The 27930-nt window shown below is 39.9% G+C and overlaps 1 protein-coding gene across 6 annotated transcripts in view; it reads left to right on the top strand.

Moving 5' to 3' along the window:
* Window positions 1-27930, top strand: part of SRBD1 (S1 RNA binding domain 1) — a 228453-nt gene that overhangs the window by 183113 nt on the left and 17410 nt on the right. For 2 of the 6 annotated variants that reach the window (XM_086701187.1, XM_086701186.1), the window contains exons 20-22: window positions 11294-11478; window positions 14973-15258; window positions 22385-22440. In XM_086701187.1, coding sequence (XP_086557313.1) covers window positions 11294-11478; window positions 14973-15258; window positions 22385-22439 — 526 coding nt within the window. In that variant the 3' untranslated portion in view covers window position 22440. Of the gene's footprint in view, window positions 1-11293; window positions 11479-14972; window positions 15863-19702; window positions 20240-22264; window positions 22441-27930 lie in introns of those variants that run through there. The other 4 variants (XM_086701189.1, XM_025932259.2, XR_015249241.1 and 1 more) reach the window with 3 other exon arrangements.

The raw sequence follows: 27930 nt of genomic DNA on the forward strand, positions 1-27930 counted from the left end.
AGGAGGTAATGTTTTCTCCAGAGGAAAGGCAGAGTCTAATTTCAGCCATGTGATGATAGAGAATAACAGTCAAATCCAGCATATTCCAGCTACTCATTTCTTTTTCCTTTCCTTAGGAAACACATATACACATCTTGGTACTTTTCTGTGCTAAACACATACCATCTTTAAGGATATGATATCGTTAATCTGAATGATCGTTATGGATGTGTGTATGATTATATTTAAATATATGGTTCCACTTAAATCAGGTTCCAAACCAGCTTTTTAATTGTAACCCAGTTAAGAGATCAGGATTTGGAGCTAGTTAAAAGCTTAGGGTTTGAAGTGTCATAGATCTGGTTCATATCTTGGTTCTGTAAGCTGAGTTCTGTTAGTTTAGGCAGATTGCTTCACCTATCTGAGACTCTGTGTACCTTAAAAAGTGGGAATAATAATACACCAACCTCATAAGATTGCTCTGAAGTCAACAAGATGATGTTTCTAAAGTGCCTGATAATGAGGGAGATACTCAATGAATGTTTATTATTTGTATTGAACTATTAGCTATTCCCCAAACCTGACCTGAGCTATATTTTCTTGTCTCCAATGCTTTAAACATCTCTTTTCCACATTCTACTGGTTGAAATTCTTAAAGACCTAGCCCAAATGTCACCTCCTGTATGAAATCTTAGAAAGATACTCCTCTCTGGAAATGAGCTCTTTCTCCTGTATACAACTTCTGTACTTCACAAAGGCCACTTACTAATTATTGCCCTGTGTTACGGTTATTTGTAAGTTTTATCCTATTTTGGCTAAAAATGAAACGAATGAAATGTCTAGCTTTACTTCACTCCAGGTATTTTTTCTCTCATCTAAAGTGCCTGAGGTCAATGCAGTTACGTAAGCCAAATTATTGATAAAACATCTAGAGCATCCTTTCTGCAATTGCCTATCCCACAAGTTGAGTGACATTTCAGAGTCCCTTATGGATTGAAGACGTTTTCAGACCTCCCCAAGTTGAATCCCATGCCTTCACAGAGCATTGTGTCCAGAGCCTTCCTAGATTTTACAGACTAGAAAAGAAGACAGACTGTGAAAGAAGATTACTTACCATTTTCTGTCATCAACCAGAAATTGTCACGCTGTCCTCATGTGTGAGTAATTTCGTTGTGTTGGTGATATGGGTCATGAGGAAAATTGCTGCCGTACCATGAGTAGAATGAAGTCCAGAAACAACCTATTTAGGGGTTGCCACAACCCCATGCCTCTTCTTTTTTGCCTTACCATTTTGGTTGGTCAAGAGAGCCAAAGACAAGTATCTGATTTCTCCTTTTTCTTGAATAAGGTATTAGGAGGTAGAGCTTTGTGCTGTGCATTATGCTGATTTGTACATGTCACCGTGAGACCTGGCACTGTCCCAAAGAATGTCCTGCATTGAGAATTTGATTCACTGCAGATAGTTAACCTTGAAAGTTGTGATGTTCTGAATTTAGCTTGAAAAAAATTCCAGGAAATTTAATGTCAAGACTGTCACGTGGCACTCATGTCGATAAACTATTGGCTGGTATTTAATTGTCATTTCCATTTTGGCCATTAGGGAGACATTTTAAAAGAGTAGTTTCTGGAGGTGGTTAGTAGCCTGCATAGCAGGAACACACACGCAGCACCATTCTGATGGACTAGGCAAATGTGTATCAAGGAATGATTTGTGTCAGTGGCTATACTGTGCTGTTCTAGCACTATCATTTCCTTTATTACTGCCGAAGCACCTATTTCTGGCCCTTACAATCAATGCTGAAAGTATGTTTTCAGAGAGTAGACGACTATCCATTTAAAATCCAGGTCAGGGACAAGAGTGATCATGTAACTTGACAAAATATTTACTTGGGGAGGGCGAGGATATCTTCTATACAAAAGCCCAGTGATGTATATTCTTAATTTACTAAAAACCTGTATCAGGTTTTTAAGACCAACAGTTGGTAAAAGTGTACAGACTTTCAGTTTTGAATAGATCCTGAAGATCTAATATACAGCATGGTGATTATACCTAACAGTACTGTATTATGTACTTGAAAGTTGGTAAGTGAGTAGATCTCAAATGTTCTCACCACAAAAAAAGAAATGGTAAGGGGCTCCTGGGTGGCTCAGTTGGTTGAGTTGTCCAGCTCTTGATTTCGGCTCAGGTCATGATCCCAGGGTTGTGGAATCGAGCCCTACATTGGGCTCTGTGTTAATCATGGAGCCTGCTTAAGATTGTCTCTCTCTCCCTCTGCCCGTCCCCTGCTTGCACACACTCTCTCTCTCTAAAAAAGAAGTAAATACCTAAGTAAGAAAAAAAAAAGAAAGAAAGAAATGGTGATTATGTGACCTGATGGAGTTGCCACGATGGTAATCATTTTGCAGTTATGTAAGTGTCAAGTCAACTGGTTGTATACCTTAAACTTGTATAGTGTTTTATGTCAATTATGTCTTAATAAAGCTAGGGGGTAAAAACAAAAGTAGAATTAAGCCAACAGATACACAGGATTCTGTGATGAGGTAGATGGATACATGGATCCCAACGAGTGTTTCTGGCCCAAAAGCAGTTGGGGACTAGGGTTTGGGGAGGCCCCGTAGAGGTCCTTCCTTGTCCCTGGCACGGAGCTACAGTAAGTCAACCCAGACAGTGACAAGTGGCCCATACTGAAGACCTTTAACGAGTGAGCACATCTTAGACTCGGTTTCTTTCCCATTCCTATTCAAGAATTTAGCATCTCAGAACTGCTCTTTTGGAATGATTTTCAGAGGCTTCATCACATTCTTCCCAAACTTAGCTCTCTGCCCAGCAAGAGCTGAGTTTTTGGCTAACGAGCAGCTGTAGTGCAGGGAGTTTAGACTGTTATTTTAAAACGAAACAGAACAACAAACAGCAGCATTAGAGCAGTGAGGTTTACAGATGTGACATACTTAGCTTTGACTGTGAGCAACCCAGAAGGCGCAGGACTTGAGGTGATTTGTAACTTTCCTGAGCTCACACACTCACACACCTCCTCACATCTAAACTTCACCGCAGCTTGCTTCTGCGTTCGCATGCCAGCTCACTTCTGCAATGATAAAAACATGTCTCTTTGTGGGGAAACTTGCCTGAAAAGAAACCCAACAACAAATAAATGCTGTGGAAAAAAAAAAAAAAAAGTGAAGATTAGGTAAACAGATGTAAGAAATTATTTGCACATTTGAAAGGTGCATTTTTCTGGACTTGCCTCACAAGAGTTGGCAGCTTTGGGATGTGAAAATTAAGACAGAATCGTTGCTGACTTGTGACAAGTGATGTGTTAGCATGTGTGTTACCCAGCCGGTTACCCTACGTTAGTTCCTGTGGAGCTGTGACTGCCTCTTCAGAGAGATACACAGCATCATAAGAGGGTGGCCAAGCCTAAACTATTAAGGTAAGTGGGCAGGTTATAAAAGTGATTTTAGGTTTTCTTTTCTTTTTTCTTCTTTTTGGTAGTTAAAACCCCCAAACATCAGATCATAATTCCCAGGAAGTAACATTTATCACATTTTTCAAAGGGCCTTCACAAAAGAGCCGGGCAAAGAGCATCTGCCCATTTGACAACCAGATGACCAGGCTGTGGGCTCTTAGGAAGGGACTGTCATGTCTCATGCCCTGCTCGCTGTCCTGACACACCCTGCCTCCAAGTTTCAGGCAAGGCTGGTGGAGGGAACTGGGAACTTGAGGAATCTGAGACAGTACCTGACTGTCCCCTAGCTCTGTCTGGAAGCGGCACAGTACCAGACTACCTGGGTTCACACCATGCCTGTTTGATCTGGGAAAGTGATTTAATCTCCCCGTACCTCAGTGTCCTTGTCTGTTCAGTGAGGAAAAGCATAGTACCTGTCTCATGGGATTACATGAGTTAATATATCTAGAATTCTTAGCCCCTGGGGCAGAGGAAGCTATTGTTGTTGCTGTAATTATTATTGCTGTTTTCTCTAAGTTTATGTATTTATTTATTTAGGTAATCCCTACAACCCAACGTGGGGCTCGAACCCATGACCCCAAGATCAAGAGGCACATGCTCTTATAGCTGAGCCAGCCAGTTGCCCCTTATTGCTGTTATTTTTGTTGTGATTGAGGAGGGGCTGTCAAGCTGAGCCTTTTATAAAGAAAAGGGGGATGTGGTTTATAAACATTGGTCTCCCAGGAAGAAATTGTTCTACCATGTGATCTGGCGATAATTTGGGTCATTTAACATTGCTAATTAACATTAACGCTGGGTCTTGGGACTAAAGAAAATGCTGTGGTTTCTGTGCTGCGTTGTTGGATCAGCCTGTTAGCACCCAGTGGAGGAGGAGTGGCAGGGACTTGCCAGCCAGCCACAACATTGCGTTTGCTTCAGTCTCTCTCATCTCCAAAGTATCGGCCCTCTCCTTCTCTCCTCTTCTTCAGGCTTAGATCACTCAGTCTGGAGCCTGAAATTCAGTAGGGTATCGATCTAGTCTCCCACTGTCTCCCTCCTCCCTTTCCTGTCCCCAGTCTCACTATGGATTTTAACTTTAGCCTGTCTTCTAACTCTCTGTGGGACCAGAAGCAAATTACTTTCACCTCAATTGCACACTCTCTAAATGGAATAAAAATGGCTCTGCCCATTCAGAGGACAGCTAGGGGTTTTATGGAAATGACAGATGTTTAGCATTTTCAAATTCCTTGAAAGGAGGATTCTTTGGCAGTACCAAATTCATAGTAAAAAGGCTGTTTTCTCAAGGAGGAAAGGCCTTACCCTAATACCTGAGCTTTATCCCCTAGTAGTGCCGGAGCTATTTAATTTCAGCTCTGCCATCACTAGCCTGTATGTTTTTGAGGACTACTTTTTTTATTTGCTCTCTTCTTTCAAATATTCACAGGCACTAATCCACATTATGGCTTTACAGCCAGTAAATTAAATTATATGAATTCTAAACACAGTGTTTTTGAGCTGTAGAGAGTGTACAGCCTTTGAAACCACTAACTTAATTTTGTCCAACTTTTACTGAGTAACTCAAAAAGAGCCAAACTTTTTCCTTTTGAATTTGGTTTGAAAAAAAAAAATAATAAATTATTCCCAGGCAGTGGTCCTTGGGTGCCAAAGTTTAGCCGTGATCTAAATCTTCTGTCTGCATTGAATATTCCCCAAAGTAAAGGGTTAAGGAGTGTTAATGAAGAGGTGATGTATGAGAGCTTTTTCCTTACCTACATCCTTGCGGTCTCCGATGTGTGACTTGGGGCACATCACTTAATCTATCAGAGTTTTGATTCTCTTGTCTGCAAATCTATATCCACAATAAATTTTTGAGAGAGTTCAATGAAATCATCTTTATTGAGCACTTTCAAAGTGTGTTTATCTGCAGGTAAAATCCTACTTCCTGCTTCTAGAAGACCAGGTGGAAGTGGAAGATTATTTATTCTGACATATTATCTTTGCTTAAAATTAGACTTAGTAAGCTCATTCGAGGCAGAGGCTCTGTCACCGTCTTTCATAGTCTTCTTCCACAGTAAATAAATACTTAGTGAAAAAAGCTGAATATGCTTCTCTAACTTATTTTTCAGATGCTTCAAAATGCTTTAGCATTTTGTCACATTCCTTTGAAGAGCTCTGTGTGTGTGTGTGTGTGTGTGTGTGTGTGTGTGTGTGTGTTTAAAGCAACCAGACTCCATGGAAAGAGGATGATCAAGCTGAGTAATATAGGATTGTGGGGGTTTTCTCTGGTTCTTTTTATTGGAGAGGAGGTGTTGTTGTTTAAAAAAATGTAAGAAAACTAATTTCCCTTTGTCACTTATAAGTTTATTTCTAAGGCAGCTCCTAAAACAGATTTTAGAAATGATGTGATTACATCATTTCAGTGCATGATGCCTTCCCATTTTTATCTACTCATACCCATTTGGATGTATATGTATATACATTTTTAAAATTACAGTTTTGGGGCGCCTGGGTGGCGCAGTCGGTTAAGCGTCCGACTTCAGCCAGGTCACGATCTCGCCGTCCGTGAGTTCGAGCCCCGCGTCAGGCTCTGGGCTGATGGCTCAGAGCCTGGAGCCTGTTTCCGATTCTGTGTCTCCCTCTCTCTCTGCCCCTCCCCCATTCATGCTCTGTCTCTCTCTGTCGCAAAAATAAATAAACGTTGAAAAAAAAATTAAAAAATAAAAAAAATAAAATAAAATAAAATTACAGTTTTAATTATATTATCATCACACAGTATACCATAACCTAGCAAGTGGTTCTGAAATAGGAAAAGCCACATAAAAATCAATACTACTTATTCTTTGTGGCATTGGTTATTATTTCACTGATCGTAGATGTTTTGTTTGATGCAACTGTGTAAGCACACTGGCATTTTTTTTATAAAGCTAATGCCCTCTACTAAATTGCTAAAATAAAATAAAACAGCTTTCTAAGGATATGTTCTCTACAGACAGTTAATGCAGTGTGCATGCCATGTCCAGTTTCTATGCATGTATACCAGATCTTTGAAAAAGAAGGAAACATTTGAAGTTCTTCAGAAGTTAGAAGCAGGTAATAGTGTGATGCTTCTAAACCAAGTCTTTTGGAAGACAAACTGCTTCTTAGTCTATGACAGCTCCTTTTCAATTGCTCTTGTTTTTTGTTTTTATTTCTGCCACTCATAGATGCAGGGGGGTGTTCAGATGCAGGGTTTGTTCAGATGCAAGAGGTGCTCCAAAGACACGCCAACTGATACCAAGCCAGTGCCGCCGAAGATGCCCCTGGCTGCCGCCTGGATAGCCCCATACCATTTAAAACTCTACTCTTAGATAAAATAAGGGCTTTCAGAGCAATTCCTGTATCCTTTCTTAAAAGGGTTACATTTTTTAAAAGTTTATCTGCAGGCCTCAGAAGCCAGTTGGCTGTAAGTTCTTGTGAAAAAATTGCTTGCGGTAAGTTTCTCTGGTTGATCACATGCTAAGAAAAGCCACTGGGGTTATCTTCAGTTACCTACCAGCTTCTCCAATACAGTAGATTCTGTGGGCCTCTCCCTAAACGCACTGTACTTGAATTTACCATTACTCATGGATTTTGCACCAGCAAAGAGTTTTAAGGATTTTGGCCCAGTTCAGTGTCTCAGTTTAACACAGAGGTTAGACAATTGATGATTAAGGCGCAACTCACATTGCTGCCCCTTTGACATGGCTGCTGACACAGCATATGCGGTAAAGCTGGCACCCTCCCTCCAAGCTGAACTAAGCGTGTCCTGCTGTGTGCCCACCTGTGTAGATGCAGCTCCTGTAGGTAGTGTGAAAGGAGTCCCGGGTCTGTCTTTTCTGCCACAGTGGAACTTATAGTTGGTCTTTAATATTAAGAGCAGTACATTTGAAAATACACATAGAACCTGTGGTATTGGCATAAAAAATTATTTCTGAACTTTCATTTGTGTCCCACCACTTACTCTACAATCATAGTTAGAATGTCGGGCTTTCTCCTAGAGTACAAGCTCTCCTTTTAAATCACTGAACATCTCCCTGAATTACAAATCACGGCCTGCTTTGTCTGTACCTACTCACTTACAAAATGACCATGCTCTTGCATTTTATGTTTTGTTTACTGATAAAATTGCAACTGAGTCAAATGAATGGATAAAAATAAACCAGTACTAAAGTCTCTTGGAAATGTTGAGAGTGGACAGACGACTTCAGGCCCTCAGCCCTTGCAGCCTGGCTCTTTGCGAAATTGCGAAGCCTGTGTGTTGGGCCCACACACAGGCTAGGAGCCTGTTGCTAAGAGCAAGTTGTTTTTAAAGCGACTGACTTGCATCACCATGGTTCTCCTGTGCTCCGTGGAGTGCCGTGGTGCTTTAATGCCACAACGCCAGTCCCCGGCTCCCAAACTGAACGGATATATCTGAAGTCTTACGAGTCTCAAGAATTTCTTATTCTTTGGGGGAAAATCTTGCAAAGATTAACTCTGTGAGAGGAAAACCCTTGAGTATGTAACAAGTTTCTGTTGCAAATATCAGCGATTTTAGGTTATATAAGCATTCTGCTTGAAAAGCAAGCATCATCTCTGCTGCAAGGTCTGTGTTTTAACTTTGTGCAGATGTGCGCTAAAAGAACATGATGTGCTTATTTGTTGCATTTATGCTACTTTCTTACTTAAGTAAGATGGATGAAATTTCATATTAAATAAAAACAGCAGCTCTGACGGCAGTCCTTAGCAAACTGAAAAGCCTTCCAGAGACAGTGGAGAAAATGACACTGTGACTTTAATAACTCATTCACGTTTAAGAGAATTGTCTACATAAATGCATGTATGTAATAATTTCTGTGTGGGATTTATCAGTATTAGCTGTCTCATGTGTAAAACTAATCTGCCATTAAATCATGTTGGTGAAATGTTACCAGAAGTATTATGTTTTATATATATCCCTTATTTTGACACGACTGCAGTTATAAACAGATACACGCTGATGTGTACAGCATGAAACTCCAGCCAGTGAAAACGGCTCTGTGGCCTTGGGCAAATTATTTAACTTCCCTGAACCTTAGTTTTCCTTTTCTGTGTGATAGGACACCTAGCCTTTAGGATTATTGTCAGGATTAAATGAGCACATCGAGCACTTGCGTAATTCCTGGCACTTACTTGTTAGTACACGTTCACCTCCTTTCTGTGTTCCAAGCTTCATAAAAGGCAGTGTGTTTTTATATGGTATTTTTGAGGCAGAAAGTACTTTGTATTGAGTATTACTTAGCCTATCCAGTTCTAAAATGAAACTTTGTATTACATGTTACTTACCACATTCAACTCCAGGGTGAAAATTCAGAATATGTAGAATAAATTTTTCTTAGGCTATTTAAAGAACACATATTTATTGAATGATTACCAACTGTAAAACATTGTTTCCTATCATTTACAGTTGAATGTATTTGAAATCCAGGAGGGGAGCAATCAGTCTGAATGCTATATTCCCAGTTCATTTTACAGTCCCCCTTTTGTTTGCTATTTTTCCTTTTTCATCAACCCTGTTGTAACTTTAAGAAAGTTGTCAGAATAAGTAGCATTTGACTTTGTTCCATAGTCATTTAAAAATAGGATTGATCAATACGAAACATTAGCCAGGAGCATAATTTGGTACTTTTTTATTGATTTCAGTTACCAGTGCCCTCGGGCTTCTGGTGTGAGAATGAAAATGATATATGAAATATGCACCCAGGTTAAACAGACCAATTTTCTTCTTACATCTGCAACCACTATAAACAGAATTCTTTATATGGAAGTGGCTTTGGAAGCAGTTGAGTCTCACGCGCATGGGCACGCGCATGTACACACACAATGCGCTCACACACACACACACACACACACACACACACACAACCTTAAGACTCCAAGCAGCCTCCTAAGCCAGTGTTTTTGTTATTGAGGCCAAGACTTGTACAGTGCTTTGGAAATTTTCTGCCATTTAGTTACTTTTATTAATTATAAAATGCCATTCAAAGTTATAGATTTACAGCCCATGAATATGCTTTGGCATCTTAATGGTGATTATAAGCCAGAATCTTGAGGATTTGAAAGATGTTCTACTAAATAACTAGTTACAGACCAATCAAGCCAAGAGGATAAATACCGGGGAAGCCTGCTCAGCAGGGCATATGCATCATTTAGAAAGTTGTGCACAAAAGTTGGCTGTGGGCAGAAGTTGTCGTAGGTCAGCTGTCCTGTCAGTCAGCTTCAGCAGCTGTTCCCTGTCACCAGGGCCCTTACGTGCTACTGCCTGTCCAACAGCACCAGCAGATTACTGGCTACCTCTCTGGTGGGCTGGAGAAGCCATGGACACACACACTTACAGTGTAGGTCTCACTGGCCACCAGCTTGGACAGCGACCAAGCACCAATTCCTTGGTCTTTCATTAGACCATTCACCAAGATCTACTCTCTAGAGAATTAGTTGGATTTTGGGGAATCTATCTGTTTTTCAACAAAAATATAGCCATGGGAATATAGAAAGATGGCACATTTGGGCCCAAAGAGATGCCCTCAGTGAGAGATGAGAGAGCTTTCTCCACCAGGTGCCAGATGATCAGTACCACATGATCACTGAAGAGGCTTTTCTGGTTGAACACAACAATGCAGAACGAGACTGGAAATGACAAGCATTCCTTTTGTGATAATGCAGCACCCTGCCAAATGGGATACATCCCAAGTCTGATTATAGACAAGCCTCCAACAGTTTTCTTTTTCCCTTCTTGTGTTCCAGAGACATCCTTAGAGGAAAGGATTTGAGGGCATTAGTATCACTATCTGTCTGATTACTGTGTTGACATTTTTAAAGTGCCATTAATCATAGGAAATGGAACTTAATGATGTTGAAAAATACCCAGCCAAGAACTGTCAAGAAAGTTAGCTACGGCCCAATATTCAGATGAAACTGAAGGGGGTAATTCCTTAACCCTTTGCTTTTTTCTTAATTATTACTGAACTCGGAAGCTAAGTAATTGAGAGGCAGCAAATAAGGGAATGCTAAACATAGCAAAGGGAAATTGAGAAAGGCAGGTATTTTTATTTTGTAAATATTGCAACTACAATTTATACAGCATATGAAGATAATATTCATCTTAAGATGATGTAATTGAGATCTTACTTGCCTCTACCCCTTCCATTTTGTAAGAAAGTTATTTTTTCTTTTTAATATCTCCTCCCATATTTTTTCTGTGGACTCAATACTTAATATACTTGATATAATCTATTCCGTGTGAAGCTTGACTGGCAATGAGATTTGAGAATTCGTAGGCTGACAGTATACCTGCACAGGTAACACTGCCGTCCTGGGGCCACAAAAGTAAAAAGCAGTGATATGGCATATGAAAAGAATAATTCATTTGTCAAAAGCTGGCAGTTCTTACTGGATATTTTGTTGGATTTTGATAGCATCAGTTCTTGTTTGCCTGTTAGCGAATTTAAATTCAAATAAGTGTTCCTAACTCAAATTTAGGAAACGTGAGGTAAACTGAGGTATCCTTACTTAGAAAATATATATGACACTAAACTCTAATGAACATTATACTGTAAAGTGTTTCTGATCCTGATTTTGAGCAGGTGCTTCATTGGGAAACAGCACAAGAACCTAAATTTATCGCCTCCTCTTTTTTTTTTTTTTCCAAGATAGATCATTCATCATAGCACGGGACACATAACAGATATTCAATCAAGACTGATTGATTGGTTGATTAATGGTACATGGATCTGAGATGAATGAATTTTAGGGTGACCTCTTTGAAAAATAAGTAATATTTGGAAAATAAGTAATATTATTAATAAGTGTTGGGCTTTTTTTTGTCCCTGCAGGTTTTTGTCATTCATCAGAGGGACGCTGTATGAGATTGGAAAGCCTGAAATGGAGCAAAAAATAAATTCGTTCCTTGAAAAGGAGGGCATAGAGAAAATTGCAGAAAGTTTGCAAACAACAGTTCACACCTTACAGGTCATCATAGATGGTCTCAGCCAGCCTGAGAGCTTTGACTTTCGAACAGGTAAATAATTAAACGTGAATAACAGCACCTTTTACTTGTATAGCTCACGTTATCTCCCGTGGCCCTCACAACAAACCTCTGCCATAAGCAAAAACGGATATTATTCTCCATTCTGTACGTGTGGAAACTAAAGCACAGTGACCTTTCTTCAAAGTCATTGCAGGTAGTTAGTATCCAGAGCCAAAGCTAGAAGCTCTGTCTTCCCACTCCTTATCCCATGCTTATTTTCCATCACACTAGACTTAAATGCATCACACACTGGCTGCTGTGTGCATGGAGGCACACATTTTTCATAATCCTTTTGTAAGCTGTTATCTCGTAGGAGCCAGAAGTCCAAGGTGAGGCATTCAGTTCATAAACTAAAAAGTGAATCTTCCTAAATTACAGCCTTCCAGGTTACTGGATTCTGTGTCAGCGAACACACTGAACAAATAAGATACTATCTCTCTGTTGATTTTCCTTCTAATTAAAAGTGCTCTCAGTTTTCAGCATAGGTAGATGGTGAGGGAACAGCCATAGTTGTTGAGAGCAATGACCCGATGAAAAAGAATTAAGGGATCAAGTGACCTACTTCCTAAAGAAGTTTGAATAGGAAGCACAGATTTAAATGAATCTGTACTTGTATCATAACCAGTTTTATGACACCATGTTTAGGGCTTGACTCTTTTCAGTCTGAGTTAGGCTCTGTTGAGGGGGTTAGACATGCTTCTTTGAAAAGGTTTAAAGGAGTTTAAAAACACACCCAATAAGGGGTGCCTGGCTGGCTCAGTCGGAAAAGCAAGTGACTCCTGATCTCAGGGTTGTGAGTTCAAGCCCCACGTTGGGTATAGAGCTTACTAAAAAATAAATAAAGTTAAAAAAGAAGAAAAACTCACCCAGTGAGTTATACTATTCCCTCAACTTTTCTGTAAGTCAGAAATTACTTTTTTTTTTTTTTTAAGTTAGAGAAAAAATACACAGTAAGATGTATTACAAAAATGTAGGCGACCCCAGGGTGGTCCGTCCAAAGTGGATGTTTCAGTAGACAGATCCACCTTCATTTGGAGTCCTGATGTCCTTGTATGTGAATTCTCTGTTGTTTAGCAGGATACCAGGGAGAGCAGCAGTTCTCAAACCTGGTGGGATACGAGGCTGGTATGCCTAGGACCACCACATATAGAAGACTGGGAACTATTCTCTCTCTAGCTGCAGGCCTCCTGTACTGGGTTTTCTTGTCCGTCTTCATTTTTCTGTCTTGGTGTTGATTGCTCCATTATCCTAGTTACATTGTAGACTAAGAGCAAAGATCGACATTCAGATTATATGGCTCAATTAAACAACCAACTGCTAAGTAGAGGTCCTCACCTTGTCATGCCCTTAGTGAGGAGAAAACCTGGGCTCTGGACCAAGCTTACCAGTTACTGCAGTGTTTTATCAGTGTGACAAGTGAAATTTCAAATAAGTCTCTTTTAAACTCACTTTGGAATTGACCTTTGCCCTAGTGTAAGTCACAATTCTCAAAATGTCTGAAAACTTTTATTTTAATACTAAAAATATCCCCAAGAGGGAAGGCAAACAGTCATACTTGAGAAGAGGCAGTTAGTATGTTGGATATTTCCTCATTACAGTATTTATAAATGTTACCTTTTTTCTTTTCTCCGTCTTCTCAAAAATATTCCCTTCCTTGATGCCACATTCTTTCCCTGTACCCATCCCATCTTCTATTTTCTCAGTGGCGTGATCAGTTCTATTTCTATTAACACTCTGGTTGCTAGTTAGTTCCTATAATTGGGTTTGAAAGAAGCAGCCCGGTGACAGGAGACTGACTATGTAGGCTTGGCCATCAAAGTGTTAATGTTTGCCTGGTACATGGAGGATTTTCTGATTTCTCAGTGGCCCAGGCTGTCTTCAGGAACATGTTAAGTAGTTCCTGACTCTGATTTTCCATGCAAAATTAAACTAAGCAGCTGATCAGGAACCCTTGGGGGAATCTGTGGCAGCTGAACCTCTGTAAGAAAAAAGAATTTCCAAGCATAAAAACAATGCCATGAGACCTCAAGACCATCCTACCTCTGATCCTGATCAATGACTCAGTTTCACTTTGCTTTGACACAGTCGCTGCCCAGTGTAATATTACAACAGGTTTCTTGCTTCTGGAATCCACTGCTTCGGTGTCAGGGGAAAATCTAAAGAATCAATTCGTTTTTGCATATTCCTTTTTTATGAGGAAAATGAGATTTGAGGTTTAAAGAGGGCTTTTTTGTTTTACAGGCAAAAGGTAAATTAAAAAAAGAAAAACAAACTTGATTTCAGGATGGTTGGACTGGGGGAGGGGAACCAAGAGGTGGCCAGTTGTTAGTACAACTGTAAAGGATAGCTTTAACAAGTAATCAGGATCAAGCCAACAGCTGTGGAGGAAAAGGAAGTGGGATGGGTGGAGGGAAAATGAGGCCTTGGTAAAAGGAGATCCAAGCATAGAATGTTCTTTGTTATTAGAATCAACATTCAGTAATCCTAGGAAAGGGGGCCAAGAAGAGCATGGGAAAATGGAATCCACAGATAACCCCAGAGTCCCACTTAGACTTTTATTTCTACCCTTCTCCCTCATGAAACCTCTGTTGTTGTTCTTGTTTTGTTTTTACTAGAGCCATGATTCCTTGGCACGCTTAATACCCACTTTTTGGGAGGATGGTGTTAACGAACACTGTACGCATACACCGGGGCGAACAAGAAAAGAGGGCTGTAAGGAACTTGAGAGCAGAGATCTGTGTGTCTTCATCTTTGTAGCTCTAGCACCCAGCAGAGTGTGTGGACAGGAGCTGATAAATGTTTGATGAATTGAATTGAAGGAGGAGAAAGAAGATTAGGTACTGGCCGATCTGGGTTTCTGAGCCATAGATAGTCAAGAATCTATTAAGTTTTTGATTGGGTTAATATATTCAAAATGGATGGAAATTGATTCGTGAATCCCAAATTCATGGAGGGAAATGAGAGAGGAGAGCATTTTAATTTCATCTACACTTGACCAAATGTTGACATACTTTCTACCAACTGTAAACAGTTTGAGAATTCAGGAACTGGGGGGAAAACTCCCCATCTTCTGTCGGGGAAGATCTTACTTTTCTCAGTGTTTGTCATTTGGCCTTGTGTATTCATTGAACAAAGATGTTTTCCCATCACCTCCTCATAAAAAGGAACACAAGACCCTCTATTCTTCTCGGTCCTTGTGTGTACTACTAATGTTTGCATGTTAGCAACATAGAGTTTGGAGAGAAAAAAGTGTTCAGGTAAATTCTCCTGACCGTTACTACTATGTGAATGCTGCTTCTCCAGCTGAGATACATTTCCCCTGAAGGCAGGCCTGGGTTTCAGCTTCTTTCATGGCCCCTCTCAATGCTTACTCCTGGTCCAGCATGTAACTGACACGTGGTAAATACTTATTTACTAATGCATATTGTGTCTAGGAGGTACAGGACCTACTATTTACGCTGCCTTTTTTTCCCGTTTCCTTGTAGATTTTGATAAACCTGATTTCAAGAGAAGCATAGTCTGCTTGGAAGACCTGCAGGTTGGGACAGTTCTCACAGGCAAAGTCGAGAATGCCACTCTGTTTGGAATTTTTGTAGATATAGGAGTGGGGAGATCAGGGCTGATTCCCATACGAAATGTGACAGAAGCAAAACTTTCTAAAACAAAGAAGAGAAGGAGTCTTGGACTGGGCCCTGGAGAAAGAGTGGAAGTCCAAGTACTCAACATTGACATCCCCCGATCTAGGATTACTCTGGACCTCATTCGGGTGTTGTGAGTGTCGTACTAAAAGTCAAATACTGATTTTATTTCCTCATTTCTACAGGTGGGCAAGAATAAGTCAGATGTTTGTGAATTCTAGGTAGCAGGTGAGAAAGAATTCACTCAATATCAGAAGTATTTTTCAAACGCTTTCCTTATTTTTCTTCCTGAATAAATAGAAAAGTAACAGCTCAATTTCTTTTCCCCTTAAAGAAAACAACTAATAGACATCCTTATGGTCTTTACTTAGTAATGATTTTTTGACCCAAATCTTATTTTTTGTATTTCATCTTAGACTCCTTTTGCATTTTGTATAACAAATTGTTTCATTTCTACTTGCCAGCTTGCCTTGCTGGACTTGTATGGAATTGCTTTCTTCATCTGAATTGTACGATGTTTCTTGACATAGAAGGATGGGCAGTGTTTCGCCCTCCCTTTTTTACAGATTTTTTTAAATCAGGTCTTTTGGACTTGATTCATGATTTTCTCTTGCCAAGTAAATAAAAAATAGGCCAATTAGATCCTGATGTGTTCATAACCATCAAGTGAATGGCTCAAAGCATTTCTGAGAAGGATATATGTATCGACCCCTACAATAAAGTTCTGTGGCTGGTGACCTTGTTTTTGTTATGTTAACTCAGTGAATGACCTAGGAGTACATCTTGATTAAAGATGTGGCACATATGGGAAGCCTCTGGAAATTGGAAGGATGGCATTCGGTTTGACTTTGCTTGCCACAGAAGGGTATATATTCTTTCTTAAGCATTCAGATTAAACTTCAAAGGGGGGAAGAAATGGCCTTCCTAAAGACTGACTATAGACCAGGTATGAAGGGGCAAGAAAAACAAGTAGATAAAGCAAGTGACTCTTAACTCTGTTTTTGTTCAGTGGAGATGGTGAGTATTAGCATGCCAATTCAGGGTCAAAATTGTTTAAATAGAGCCCATACTAGACTGGTGTTTTGTCCATTCTGGCTGCCCTGGCTGATTTGCTTAATGGAGTCATTTGCATGACTGAATGAATACCTGGTTTTCTCCATGTGTAATGAGTGGAAGATGGTTCCTAAAGAGGGTAACCAGTCCTGCGCTTATTGCCTGGAACAGTCCTAGTAAATACTCATTTGTCTTGGTATGATTTTTAATAGTGCTTCTTTTTTATTCCCAAACTGTCCCATTGTGCATAATAAGTCATATGATCACCTTAGTAATACAGTCCCTTACAAAGTGGTAAATTGGACTGCATTTATTGATAGTTCTGCCTGGTAGTTTGCCAGTCTCAAAATATGCGGTCTTCCAACTGTTGTACGTAGATTTTTTTTAAGGCAGTAGGTCCCTGAAAAGTTGTATAACTGAAGGCCTGTTTTCCTGACAGTTTCATTTCTGAAATGCTTTTCTCTCTGTTACTGGTCTTTAAGAGACAATGGATCTTAATGTTGTACTTTAAGTTGACCTTCCTACTCCTTCCAGTGTTCTTCCTGGTTCATAATTTGTAGATCAGTGATGAGCGATATGCACCCAAAGGGTCTTATTCTGAAGCCTGCAATGTAATTTTAAAAAAATGCTTTTTTTTTTAAATTGAAGCATAATTGGCATATAACATCATATTAGTTTGTGTACAACATGATTTGATATTTGCATATATTTCAAAATGATTACCATAATAAATCTGGTTAACATCTATCACCATATATGGTCAAACAGATGCTTTTGGTGAAGAAGTCCTCTCCTTGGCCACTTTAAATGCAGGAACCAGAGCATTTGAAGCATCTCTGTTGACCTGGTAGCTAAGCCTTTGTAGACACAAGAAGAGCTTGATATTGAACTGGGTTGCGTGGCTGGTCCTTTCCAGCCCAAACATGGTGGAAGCTCTATAAGGCCTACACTGGGAAAAGTGGGACATGTCTCATTCATCATGTACCCCTAGAAAGTAGCATGGCTCTTGGTGATCAGTATGTTCAACTAATCCTAGTCCCTATCCTACTGATAATCCACAATGTGACTTTGAGCTGGTATCTTTACTTCTCTGGGCCTCCTTTTCCCAAGTTTAAAATGGGCATGATTGTAATACAGCATTAATTCTCCCAAAATTTATTGGTGTCCTCCTGACACTGACCATACAGTTATGATGGGAAAATAGACCTTATCCCTGCCCTTATGGAGCTTAGAGTCAATTGAGGAAAAAAGAATCTTTAATTGAGAAATCACATGCAAATGTAAAGTTACAGTGAGGATAAGCAATATGATAGCTAGCATGTAATAGAGTGGTTTACTTAGTCAGAAATGTCAAAAAATGTTTCGGAGGGGTTTCACTGAAATGTGAAAGATGTCCAGAAGTTAACTAGATAGATACTTTGCTGACCTTAACAAGAGTTGTTTCTGATAAATGGTAGGGGTGAGAGCCTGATGGGATTGGTAAATAGTGGGAGGAGTTAGATTGGGGATTTTGAATAACAGACAATTTGTTCAGGAGGTTTGGCTGTCAAGCGAGAAGAGAAATCGTATAGTGGTTGGCAGGGGAAATGGAGTCCAGAGGGAGTTTTTGTATTTTTTTAAGAAGAAATAATAATATGTACAAATGGAAATGAGCTAGTAAAACAGGAAAATTTGAGACGGGAGACCGAGGGGAATCGCTGGAATGATCCCCTTGAGTAGATGAGACTGGGTGGGATCTAGTACACAGTGACTGGTCTGAAATAGGAATACAAACAGTGTGTCCATCTTAACAAGAGAGAAGATTGCATGGGCCCAGACATAGGGAGGAGAACATCATGATGGAAGCTCATAGAAGGTCTCCTTGGGTCACTTCTATTTCTCTCATTGAAATAAAAAGGAAGGTCATCATAGGAGCCTGAAGATCAGGGGTAAAGAGAGTTGGAGGTGTGAGAAGAAAGGAAAAGGAGAGAAAAGGATGAAAAGAGTGAAAAGCCTAGGGAAATAGAGTGTGACTTCCAGTCAATGTTAAATGTTCCACTGCAGGTTAAGGGTCAGGCAAGTGGAAGATCAGTGCACTTGCTTATATAATTTTCTTCCACCACATCAGCTGGATGGGCACAGGTGGTGAGGTGGATCTAATCAGGTTTGGGAGTTTGCCAAGTGAGTAAAATGAAGAGAAGAGCAAGGAAGTTGAGGGAATGTGGACAAAAAAATTGTTGACCATGGAATTTAAACTCCTTAAGAAAGAGTGTAATGGGAAAATGAGGGGCAGTGAAAAAGCACAGGATTGATTGTAGGTCCTGATGGAGTTGGAGGAATGTTAGAGTGGAGGTAACAGAGGACATAATGGGTGAAAGAGTGGCCATCAACAGTGGGAAGCTTAACTTTGAAGTTACAGCTTTCAGGGTTGCAGTGCTTGGTAATTATAAAAAGGGGGGGGGGGATGATCACAGGAATAAGTAGCAGCGGTAGAAGACCAAGGATAAGATCATTAGAAAAGAGAAAGTCAAGGGGCTCCTGAGTGACTAGTGGATTAAGCAGCCAACTCTTGATTTCAGCTCAGGTCATGGTTTGTGAGTTCAAGCCCCTCATTGGGCTCTGTGCTGGCAGTATGGAGCCTGCTTGAGATTCTCTCTCGCTTGCTCTCTCGCTCGCGCTCTCTCTCTACACCTCCCCTGCTCATTCTCACGTGCTCTCTCTCTCTCTCAAAATAAATAAACATTAAAAAGAGGAAGTCAGGGAATTGAACCTTCAGGAAGAATTATCTATGTGGATAATGATTTTAGGAGGCTGTCACAGTAATGCAGGCATAAAATAACGGTGGCTTGGACAAGAATGTTAGTGGTAGAAATGGTGAGAAGTGGTGGGATTCTGGATATATTTGGAAGATGAACACAGAGCCAAACAGGATTTCCTGGTGTATTGGATATAAGATGTAAGACAGACTGGAGTCTGGGACGGTTTTTGGCCTAAGCAACCAGAAGGATGAAATTGTTATCTACTGACATGGAGAAGACTGTGTTGGACGGTTTGGGTGAAGGACTTTATTTTGGACCAGTTGAGTTTGAGATCCTTATTAGACATCTAAGTGGAGATGCCAAATAAGCAGTTGGCTCTTTCAGGCTCTTTCTGAAGTTCAGGGAAGACAGCTGGGCTGGAAGTGTCAGTTGGTAATCGGCAGGATAAAACTGTACTAACAGCCCCAAACTGAATAAGATTACCAGTGGGTATAAATTCTTTGAACATCTCCCTAAGGGCAGGAATTTGTCTTGTCATGGCAGGGCCTGCCTAGATGCCTATTCAGAATTCTCCCCCTCTTCCTTACTAAAAGAATTCTGATTTGAGGGGGGGCGATAATGTGACTAATGGACGCGGACGTGGCTATGTGGTGTAGTTCTGGCCAGTGAGTGTAGGCAAAAGTCATGGGGTGGGATTCTAGAAAGGCTAGAAACAGTGGGTATCAGGACCAGCTATCATACTTTCCTTATCCGGTACCCTTGCCCTCCTTCCTGCTTGGAGTGCAGACAGAATGCCGGAAGTGCTGGAGGTCAGACAGTGACAAACACTCAATAGCGACTGCTGTACAGAAAGATAGAAAGTTCCTGAAGCCATCTTGGCATTGTAGAGTCACACTACAGCCCCGAACTGCCTATTCTGGACTTCACGTTAGGTGAGAAAAATAAAAGTTTTATTCATTTAAGCTATTGAGGGGGCAGGGGAAGGTTTAGAGCAAAGTATATTCCATAATATATATCTGTGTTGTGCCATACTTAAATACCCTGTATTTAATACCAGCATGTGACAGGTACTCAATAAATGTTGATTGGATGAGTACATACCTAATAAAAGAGTTTAATAAAAATAGTTGAATATAAAATGTTCCCTAAAATCCAGTTTTCCTTACTCATGTTAGACAATATGATGGAATAAACAGTTCCCATTTATTACAACAACACACTGTAAAATATCTAGAAGTAATCTTACAATGTACAAGATCAGTATGAACAAAATGTGTAAAGCTTTACTAATGAATATAAAATAAAGCAGAAAGCATGAAGGCATACCGTGTTCCTGGATTGGAAGACATGGTATTGTAGAAAAATGAGTCCTCCAAAAATTATTATATATGTCTACTTTTGGCAGAAACCTAGTTATTCTAATCAGCTTTGCTTTTGTTTGTATGTGTATTTAAACTTAAGCTAAAAATTAAACTTATTTCGGGGCGCCTAGGTGGCTGAGTCGGTTGAGCATCCGACTTTTGATTTCACCTCAGGTCATGATCTCACAGTTTGTGAGTTTGAGCCCCACAGTGGGCTCTGTGCTGATGGCGCAGAGCCTGCCTGGGATTCTCTTTCTCCCTCTCTGTCTGCCCCTCTCTTTCTCTCAAAAATTAAAAAAAAAAAAATTTTTTTTTTTTACAGTTCAATTAAAAAATATTAAACTTATTTGGAAGAATATGTAAAAAAAATTCAAAACAATACCTTAAAAGAATAATATGAGGGAATAATATGAGGGAATTTGTCCTTCCAGATATAAAATATAGTCAAGAGCTGCCATAATTTAAGCAGTATGGTAATAGCACAGGAACAGATAAACAAAACGGTAGAATAACCAATTCGAAATCAGTGGGGATTTGGGGGGCCTGGATGGGTCAATCCATTAGGCGGCTAACTCTTGATCTCAGCTTAGGTCTTGATCTCAGAACCATAAGTTCAAAGCCCACATTGGGCTCCTCCCTGGGTGTGAAGCCTACTTTAAAAAAACAAAAACAAAATCATTGGAGATTTAGTGTGTGTTAAAAGTGGCATTTCATATTGAGGCAGAATCATATTGACATGCTGTACACAAAAATAAATTCCAGATGGGTTAAACACAGATAAAATTGTAAAAGAACTATAAGCAAACATATAAGAGCTTTAAGAAGTGATTGAACAGCCATGGTTGTAGAATGCAAGAAAAAATAGAACATGGGCCTATAGACCTAAAAGTTCCATTCAGAAGACATTTATTGGATACCTCCATGAGATCCCGTGCCAGGTACTGGAGACAAAAGATGAATATGATATCTTTTGAGGATGTCTGCAGCCATGGGGAGTTGGAATTTAAACTGCGGCACAGAATATTTTAAGTTAAATATCATGGGCGGTTTGGAGTTAAGCCTGGCTGCTATCTACTTCAGAATATGGTATCATCCCATCTCATTTGCAGCCAAAAGACCCTTTGGAATACTTGGTTTTGCATTAATGGAGTGCTCATGTTGAGGTGTCTATACCTCTAATCCTGACCTCGGAGTTAGCACTTGTGTTAAAACTAGAGACGGAAAGAAGGGACAGAATGGAAAAAACAAAAATACGTATTTAGTCAGTCTTGTCATTTTGGCTTCCTGCCTGAAATCAGTCATAATGAGTTGGATTTAAATAACAGATCATGGAGAACTTCAGAATGACTGGGCTCATTGCCAAAGCAGTCTGTTCCACAGGAAGAAAGATATAGATTTCTTCCCACTCACTCATTTTATATGGTGAGGATGATTCTGTGCGTGGAGTCTGAGTTTATTATTTAGAGGCAGAGTAGGATAAGCAGACTCTGGTCCTGTCAGCACTAAAAATTACCTTTTTAGAAATTAAATGTCACCCCCTGAAAAGATTTGCTATTCTCTTAGCTCATCTCAAGAATCTAAACAAGGATTATAATCCCCCTCCTCTCCAGTATTTTTAAGGAGAAACGTCTATCCCAGAAGAGAGGAAATAAATTATCAATCTAAATACTATGGGGAAACCTCTCATGTACTGGAGAATTTGTTACAGCTATATAGTCCATCTCATGTGACAGGTCAATCCTAGCAGAAAAATCTAAAGTTAGAGATGCAGTGTTGAAGGGAGAGATGGGTGAGGGAGGGAGAGCAGTGGAATAGCCCAGCATTGTTTTGTCTCAAGTTTTGAGAGTCTTGTTTTATCTAAGTAATGAGGCCAAATGTAAGTCTCCAGATTTGTTATAGTATTTTGCAAAAGCAGTCAAGTAATAGATGGACAAAAGCCTGCTACTGAAAGCTTCCCACTTCTGATGAACTTTCCACCTCCTTATAGCCAGGCGCACAGTAACTGGGGAGGTTCTCCCCAAGAGAGCAACTCGCCTTTGGATGTCTTTCTCCAGTCCCAGCCATGGTTCTTTGATCACTTGATGACATTTGCCCACCTGCTTCCCAGGTTTGAATCTCTTGGCCATGAAGAAGAGAGTGGCACCAGTGAAAGTCGGACCTAAGGTTTGTTCAAGTTCTTTGCTTCACAAGGTTAAAAATGATTCCATGAAGCTAAAACTTAATATGCCAGCTGAGTCAAATTTGGTATAATTTGCTACTTGGGTAACCAAAACCACTGAATTTCTGGTAAACTAACAACCTCACTTCACCTATAATGGCACCCTCAGGGAACAACTGAAGGTATTTTGGTCATTTTCTTTTAACTTTATTTTCATTATTTTTCCCAATTGAAAGAGTAATACAAATATTGTCAAAAGTGCAAATAATGAGGGGCGCCTGGGTGGCGCAGTCAGTTAAGCGTCCGACTTCAGCCAGGTCACGATCTCGCGGTCCGTGAGTTCGAGCCCCGTGTCAGGCTCTGGGCTGATGGCTCAGAGCCTGGAACCTGTTTCCGATTCTGTGTCTCCCTCTCTCTCTGCCCCTCCCCCGTTCATGCTCTGTCTCTCTATCCCAAAAATAAATAAACGTTGAAAAAAAAAAAAAGTGCAAATAATGAAATATAAAAGCTGGTGAAAAACAAAAATCCCCTGTAATTTGAGGAATAGCCACCTTTTCTAGTTTATATTTTTTCTCAACTTTTTCTGCACATAGACTTCTTCATATATAAATATTTTTAACAAATCAGGGTGAGATTATATACATTATACCTTTTTATAATGTAGTACATACATCTTTCCATGTTAGTACCTATGTATCTACCTTGATATGTTTCATCGTATGTATGTAAATCACTGCGAACAGTTCTGTGGTGAACACCATGGCACATTGTTCTAGTGCTAGTACTCTTTCCAAGTATACACATGTTTCATTGTTCACAGCTATTATGGAAAACCCCATAAAGATAAAGATCAGGGGCGCCTGGGTGGCTCAGTCGGTTAAGCGTCCGACTTCAGCTCGCGTCACGATCTCGCGGTCCATGAGTTCGAGACCCGCATCGGGCTCTGGGCTGATGGCTCAGAGCCTGGAGCCTGCTTCCGATTCTGTGCCTCCCTCTCTCTCTGCCCCTCCCTCGTTCATGCTCTGTCTCTCACTGTCTCAAAAATAAACGTTAAAAAAAATTAAAAAAAAAAAAAAAGATAAAGATCATGTAATGAAACTTCTATTTTGGTATGTCTGTCTGTATATTTGTATTGATACTAGGTTAAGATGTAAAATACATTCTTTATTGTAGGTTGAGATTTTTTTTTTTTAAGTATGAAAACTGAGGGGTGCCTGGGTGGCTCAGTCGATTAAGCACCCAACTCTTGAGTTCAGCTCAGGTCATGATCTCACAGTAGTGAGGTCGAGCCCCACATCGGTCTCCACACTGGGCGTGGAGCCTGCTTAGGATTCTCTATCTCACCCTTTGTCCCTCCCTTGCTTGTGCTCTCTCTCTTTCAAAAAAAAATTTTTTTTAAGTATGAAAACCAAGGCTGGGAGGCATCTTTCTCTGTGGAGAAATCCTTTCTGCTCTCCTGAACTGAGCATGTTCCCCCTCACCACAGAGCCTGTGTAGGTGTCCTGTCATTCCTCTTGCCCGGAGCAGCCTCCCTTTGTTCTCACCCCCACCCCTTTGGATGTCACCCCAGATGGCATTTTCTCAGAAAAGACTTACCGAACTCCCAGACTAAATCAAGTTCACTTTTGTAGGCTCTCCTTGCACCATGTGATGCAACTTCCCTTCACTTCCTACACACAGTTTATGACTATACATTTATGTATGTGATAATAGCATTTAACTAATACTTCCTCTGTCGATTGGAAACTCCACCAGGACAGCAACCTTGAATTCCTATCGCTATCCATGGTATTGGAACCTTCCCCCCTTTTTATTCATTCCTTACATCCTCAGATTTTGACTCCAGCTTCACCAGACCTGAGTTGTCCATTGTTTACCTTGATTCCTCCGGATACAGTGGTTGGCCTTGGTCTCGGCATTAGCTTTGCATTAGGTTTTCTAGAAAACAGCATGAGAAAAAGCTCTGCATTAACTCTGCATTAGGTTTTCTAGAAAACAGCATGAGAAAAAGCTTATGTACTCATGTTCTATTGGGGTTTACAATTCCAGGGCAGGAAGAGCAAGGGAAAGGGGAAAATGAGTCCAGGTAGTGAGAGGGCAAAACGAGATGTGCATACAGCCTCATAAGAAAACACTGCCAGCTTCTTAGAGGCCAGGTTGTCTTTGAAGAAGTTATATGGAATGATGGTGGCTCAGATGGTAAGAGGGTGGAAGGAAGGTAGGAAAGAGGAGGAGTTTATCTGCTTTCTCCTTCCTGTCTCCTGTTTCGCACTGGTCACAGTTCATCCTACCAGGCATGGACTCCCCCATGCTTCTAGGTTGCCTTCTGTGGACAATTGCTAAGGAGGTAGGTATGGTTGGGTCAGACCTTTGTGTTGGAGCTACTTTGAGTCTCACTGCAACAAGTGTGATAGAGGCCACACTGAATTCTAGTCCTTATCCCCACTTCTCCAGTAAGCAGCACTAACTGCAGTGCTCAGCATCTGGCTGAGGATGAGAGTAGGGGTCACCTATTGAGGCTGGGTGAATCTGGGAGCATAAACAAGTCCAGTACAGCCTCTGGAGCATTAGAATTGAGCTTCTTCCAAACTAACTGTTACTGTGATCCACTAGCTCATGAACGCCCACCTTCCCTCCTTTTCCCCCCAGTTATCCCTTGCTCCTATTCTGTACTTGTAGAGCTCAACTCTCACCCAGCTGCCTAGCCAGCTCTCCAGCAAACCAACCCCAGCATCTACCCATCCCTGGCCTCATAATGTATGGCAGCACTGGGTAACCTAGGTGCTGAAAAGCCTATGAACCTATTCGTTCATTATTTACAAGGTTCCCTTAGATTACTTCCCTCCCACCTGCACCTCTAAGAACACTGGGCAGAGACTGCACTTCCACTAAAGAAAGAAAATTAGAAATTCAGAGCAGTGGGGAGATCTCTGTGCCTCATGGAGAGTTTGGCTCCTGTATGATTGATACTGGAAGCTGTTGGAGTTGAAAATGGACATGAGTCAGGGGCCAAGAAAACTAAAACTGACAATTAATTGGCCCTTAACCCATCACATCTTTCAAAGAGGAAAACATACCCTCCATGCTCCACCCCATCCCCAAGATAAAAACATCAAAAACCCTAGGAGAGGATATGCAAAACCAGACTGTGTATGTCTAATTTGACAAAGGGTTATTTAAAAATAAATTGCTCAAGGCAAAGCACAGATGAAGAGAGTTCCTTTGGGCTTTGGCCAACTCTTCACTAATACTGTCTGCTGGCCCCAGTGAATAGAGCCAGGACCAAAGAAAATAGTCTGCAATCACGAATTTGCCTCCAGAAACTTTACCTTGGTCTTGTTTGAGTTTGGGTTTTGCTAACAGCTTTATTGAGATATCATTCACCATTTTTAAAAATTTCTTTTTATGTTTTTTCATTCTTGAGAGAGATATAGAGAGATAGAGAGAGAGACACACACACAGAGAAAAAAGCCGGGGAGGGGCAGAGAGAGAGGGAGACACAGAATCTGAAACAGGCTTCAGGCCCCAAGCTGTTAGCACAGAGCCTGATGTGGGGCTTGAACCCACGAACCGTGAGATCATGACCTGAGCTGAAGTCGGACACCCATCCGACTGAGACACCCAGGCGCCCTAGTTCACCATTTAAATAAAGAGCACAAAGCAATGATTTTCATAGAGTTATGCAACCATCACAGTGAACTTTAGAACATTTTCATTACTCCAACAAGAAACGCTGTTTTTCTACATCCTCCTCACCACTTGTTATTCATCTGTATTTTTTATTACAGCCATCTTAGTGGATGTGAAGTTGTTTCACAGTGTGGTTTTAAATTGCATTTCCTTCATAAATAATAATATTGAGCATTTTTTCATGTGCTTATTGGCTGTTTGTATATTTTCTTTGAAGCAATGTCTATTCAGGCTCTCTGACCTCTTTTGAATTAGATTATTCTTCTACATTTTTAGGAGTTCTTTATATATTCTCTATGTAAGCCCCTTATCAGATAGATGATTTATAAAAACTTTCTTCAGTTCTGTGGAGTTTTCACTTTTTTTCATAGCGTCCTTTGAAATTCAAGAAAAATTTTTGATAACATGTTGAATTTATTTTTTTCTTTTGTTTCCTGTGCTTTTGGTGTCATATTTAAGAGAACATTGCATAATTCAAGGTCATGAAGATTTACACATTTGTTTTCTTCTAAGAGTTTAATAATTTTAGTTCTTACATGTAGGTCTTTGATCCATTTTGAATTTTTTATTATATGAAATGAGGTAGAGCTCCAATTGATTTTGTTTTAATGTCCTAGCATTATAATTGTTAAAAGATAGTTCTTTCCTCATTTAATTATCTTGGTACACTTGTCAGTAATCAATTAACCATAGACTTACGGGTTCTATACTAAAGACAGATAGGTAAATTCTATTCCATTGGTCTTTATAACTGTATTTATGCAGTACTATCCAGTCGTGAGTACAGTATCTTTGTAATAATTTTGACATGACATGTGAGTCTTCCAACTCTATTCTTTTTCAAGATTGTTTTGGCTATTCTAGATCTCTTTCATTTGCATGTGGATTTTAGGATCAGCGTGTTAATTTCTGAAAAGAAGCCAGTTGAGATTTTGATAGGGATTGCATTGAATCTGTAGACCATTTTGGGGAGTATTGCCATCTTAACAATATTAAGTCTTTCAATCCATGAACATGGGATGTCTTTCCACTTACTTATGTCTTTAATGTCTTTCAACAAAGTTTTGCTATTTTCAAAGTTTAAGTTTTACACTTCTTTTGTTAAGTTTATTCCTAAGTATTTTATTCTTTTTGATGCAGTTGTAAATGGAATTGCTTTCTTATGTTAATTTTTTGAATGTTAGCTGCAGTGTATAGAAATACAGTTGATTATTTTATACTGATTTATGTCCTGCAAACTTACTGAACTCACCACTTTTAATAGTTTTTTTAGTGGATTCCTTAGGGTTTTCTATATATAAGATCATGCTATCTCTGTGAATGAGATAGTTTTATTTCTTTATTTCCACTCTGAATTTCTTTTATCTAATTTTCTTGCGTAATTTTTCTGACTAGAGCCTCCAGTACATTGTTGAACGGAAGTGGTGAGAGTGGATATTTTTGTCTTGTTCCTGCTCTTAAAGAGAAGGTGTTCAGTCTTTCATTATTCAGTATGATTTAGCTGTGCATTTTCTGTACATACCCTTTATCAAGTTAAGGAAGTTCCCTTCTATTCCTAGTTTTTTAGTGTTTTTATCATGTAGGGGTATTGAATTTTTTCAGATTCTTTTTCTGAATCTATTAAGATGAGCATGTGGGTTTTGTCCTTTATTCTATTAGTATGGTATATTACATTAATTAATTTTTGAGTGTTAAACCAATCTTTCATTCCTGGGATAAATTCCTTTTGGTCATGGTTTTTGTTATGGGTTAAATGAGGCCCCCCCCCCTCCCAAATTCATATGTTGAAGTCCTAACCTCCAGTA

The sequence above is a fragment of the Puma concolor genome, chromosome A3 (assembly GCF_028749965.1).
Source record: "Puma concolor isolate L17-30 chromosome A3, mPumCon1.1.hap2, whole genome shotgun sequence".
NCBI lineage: Eukaryota > Metazoa > Chordata > Mammalia > Carnivora > Felidae > Puma > Puma concolor.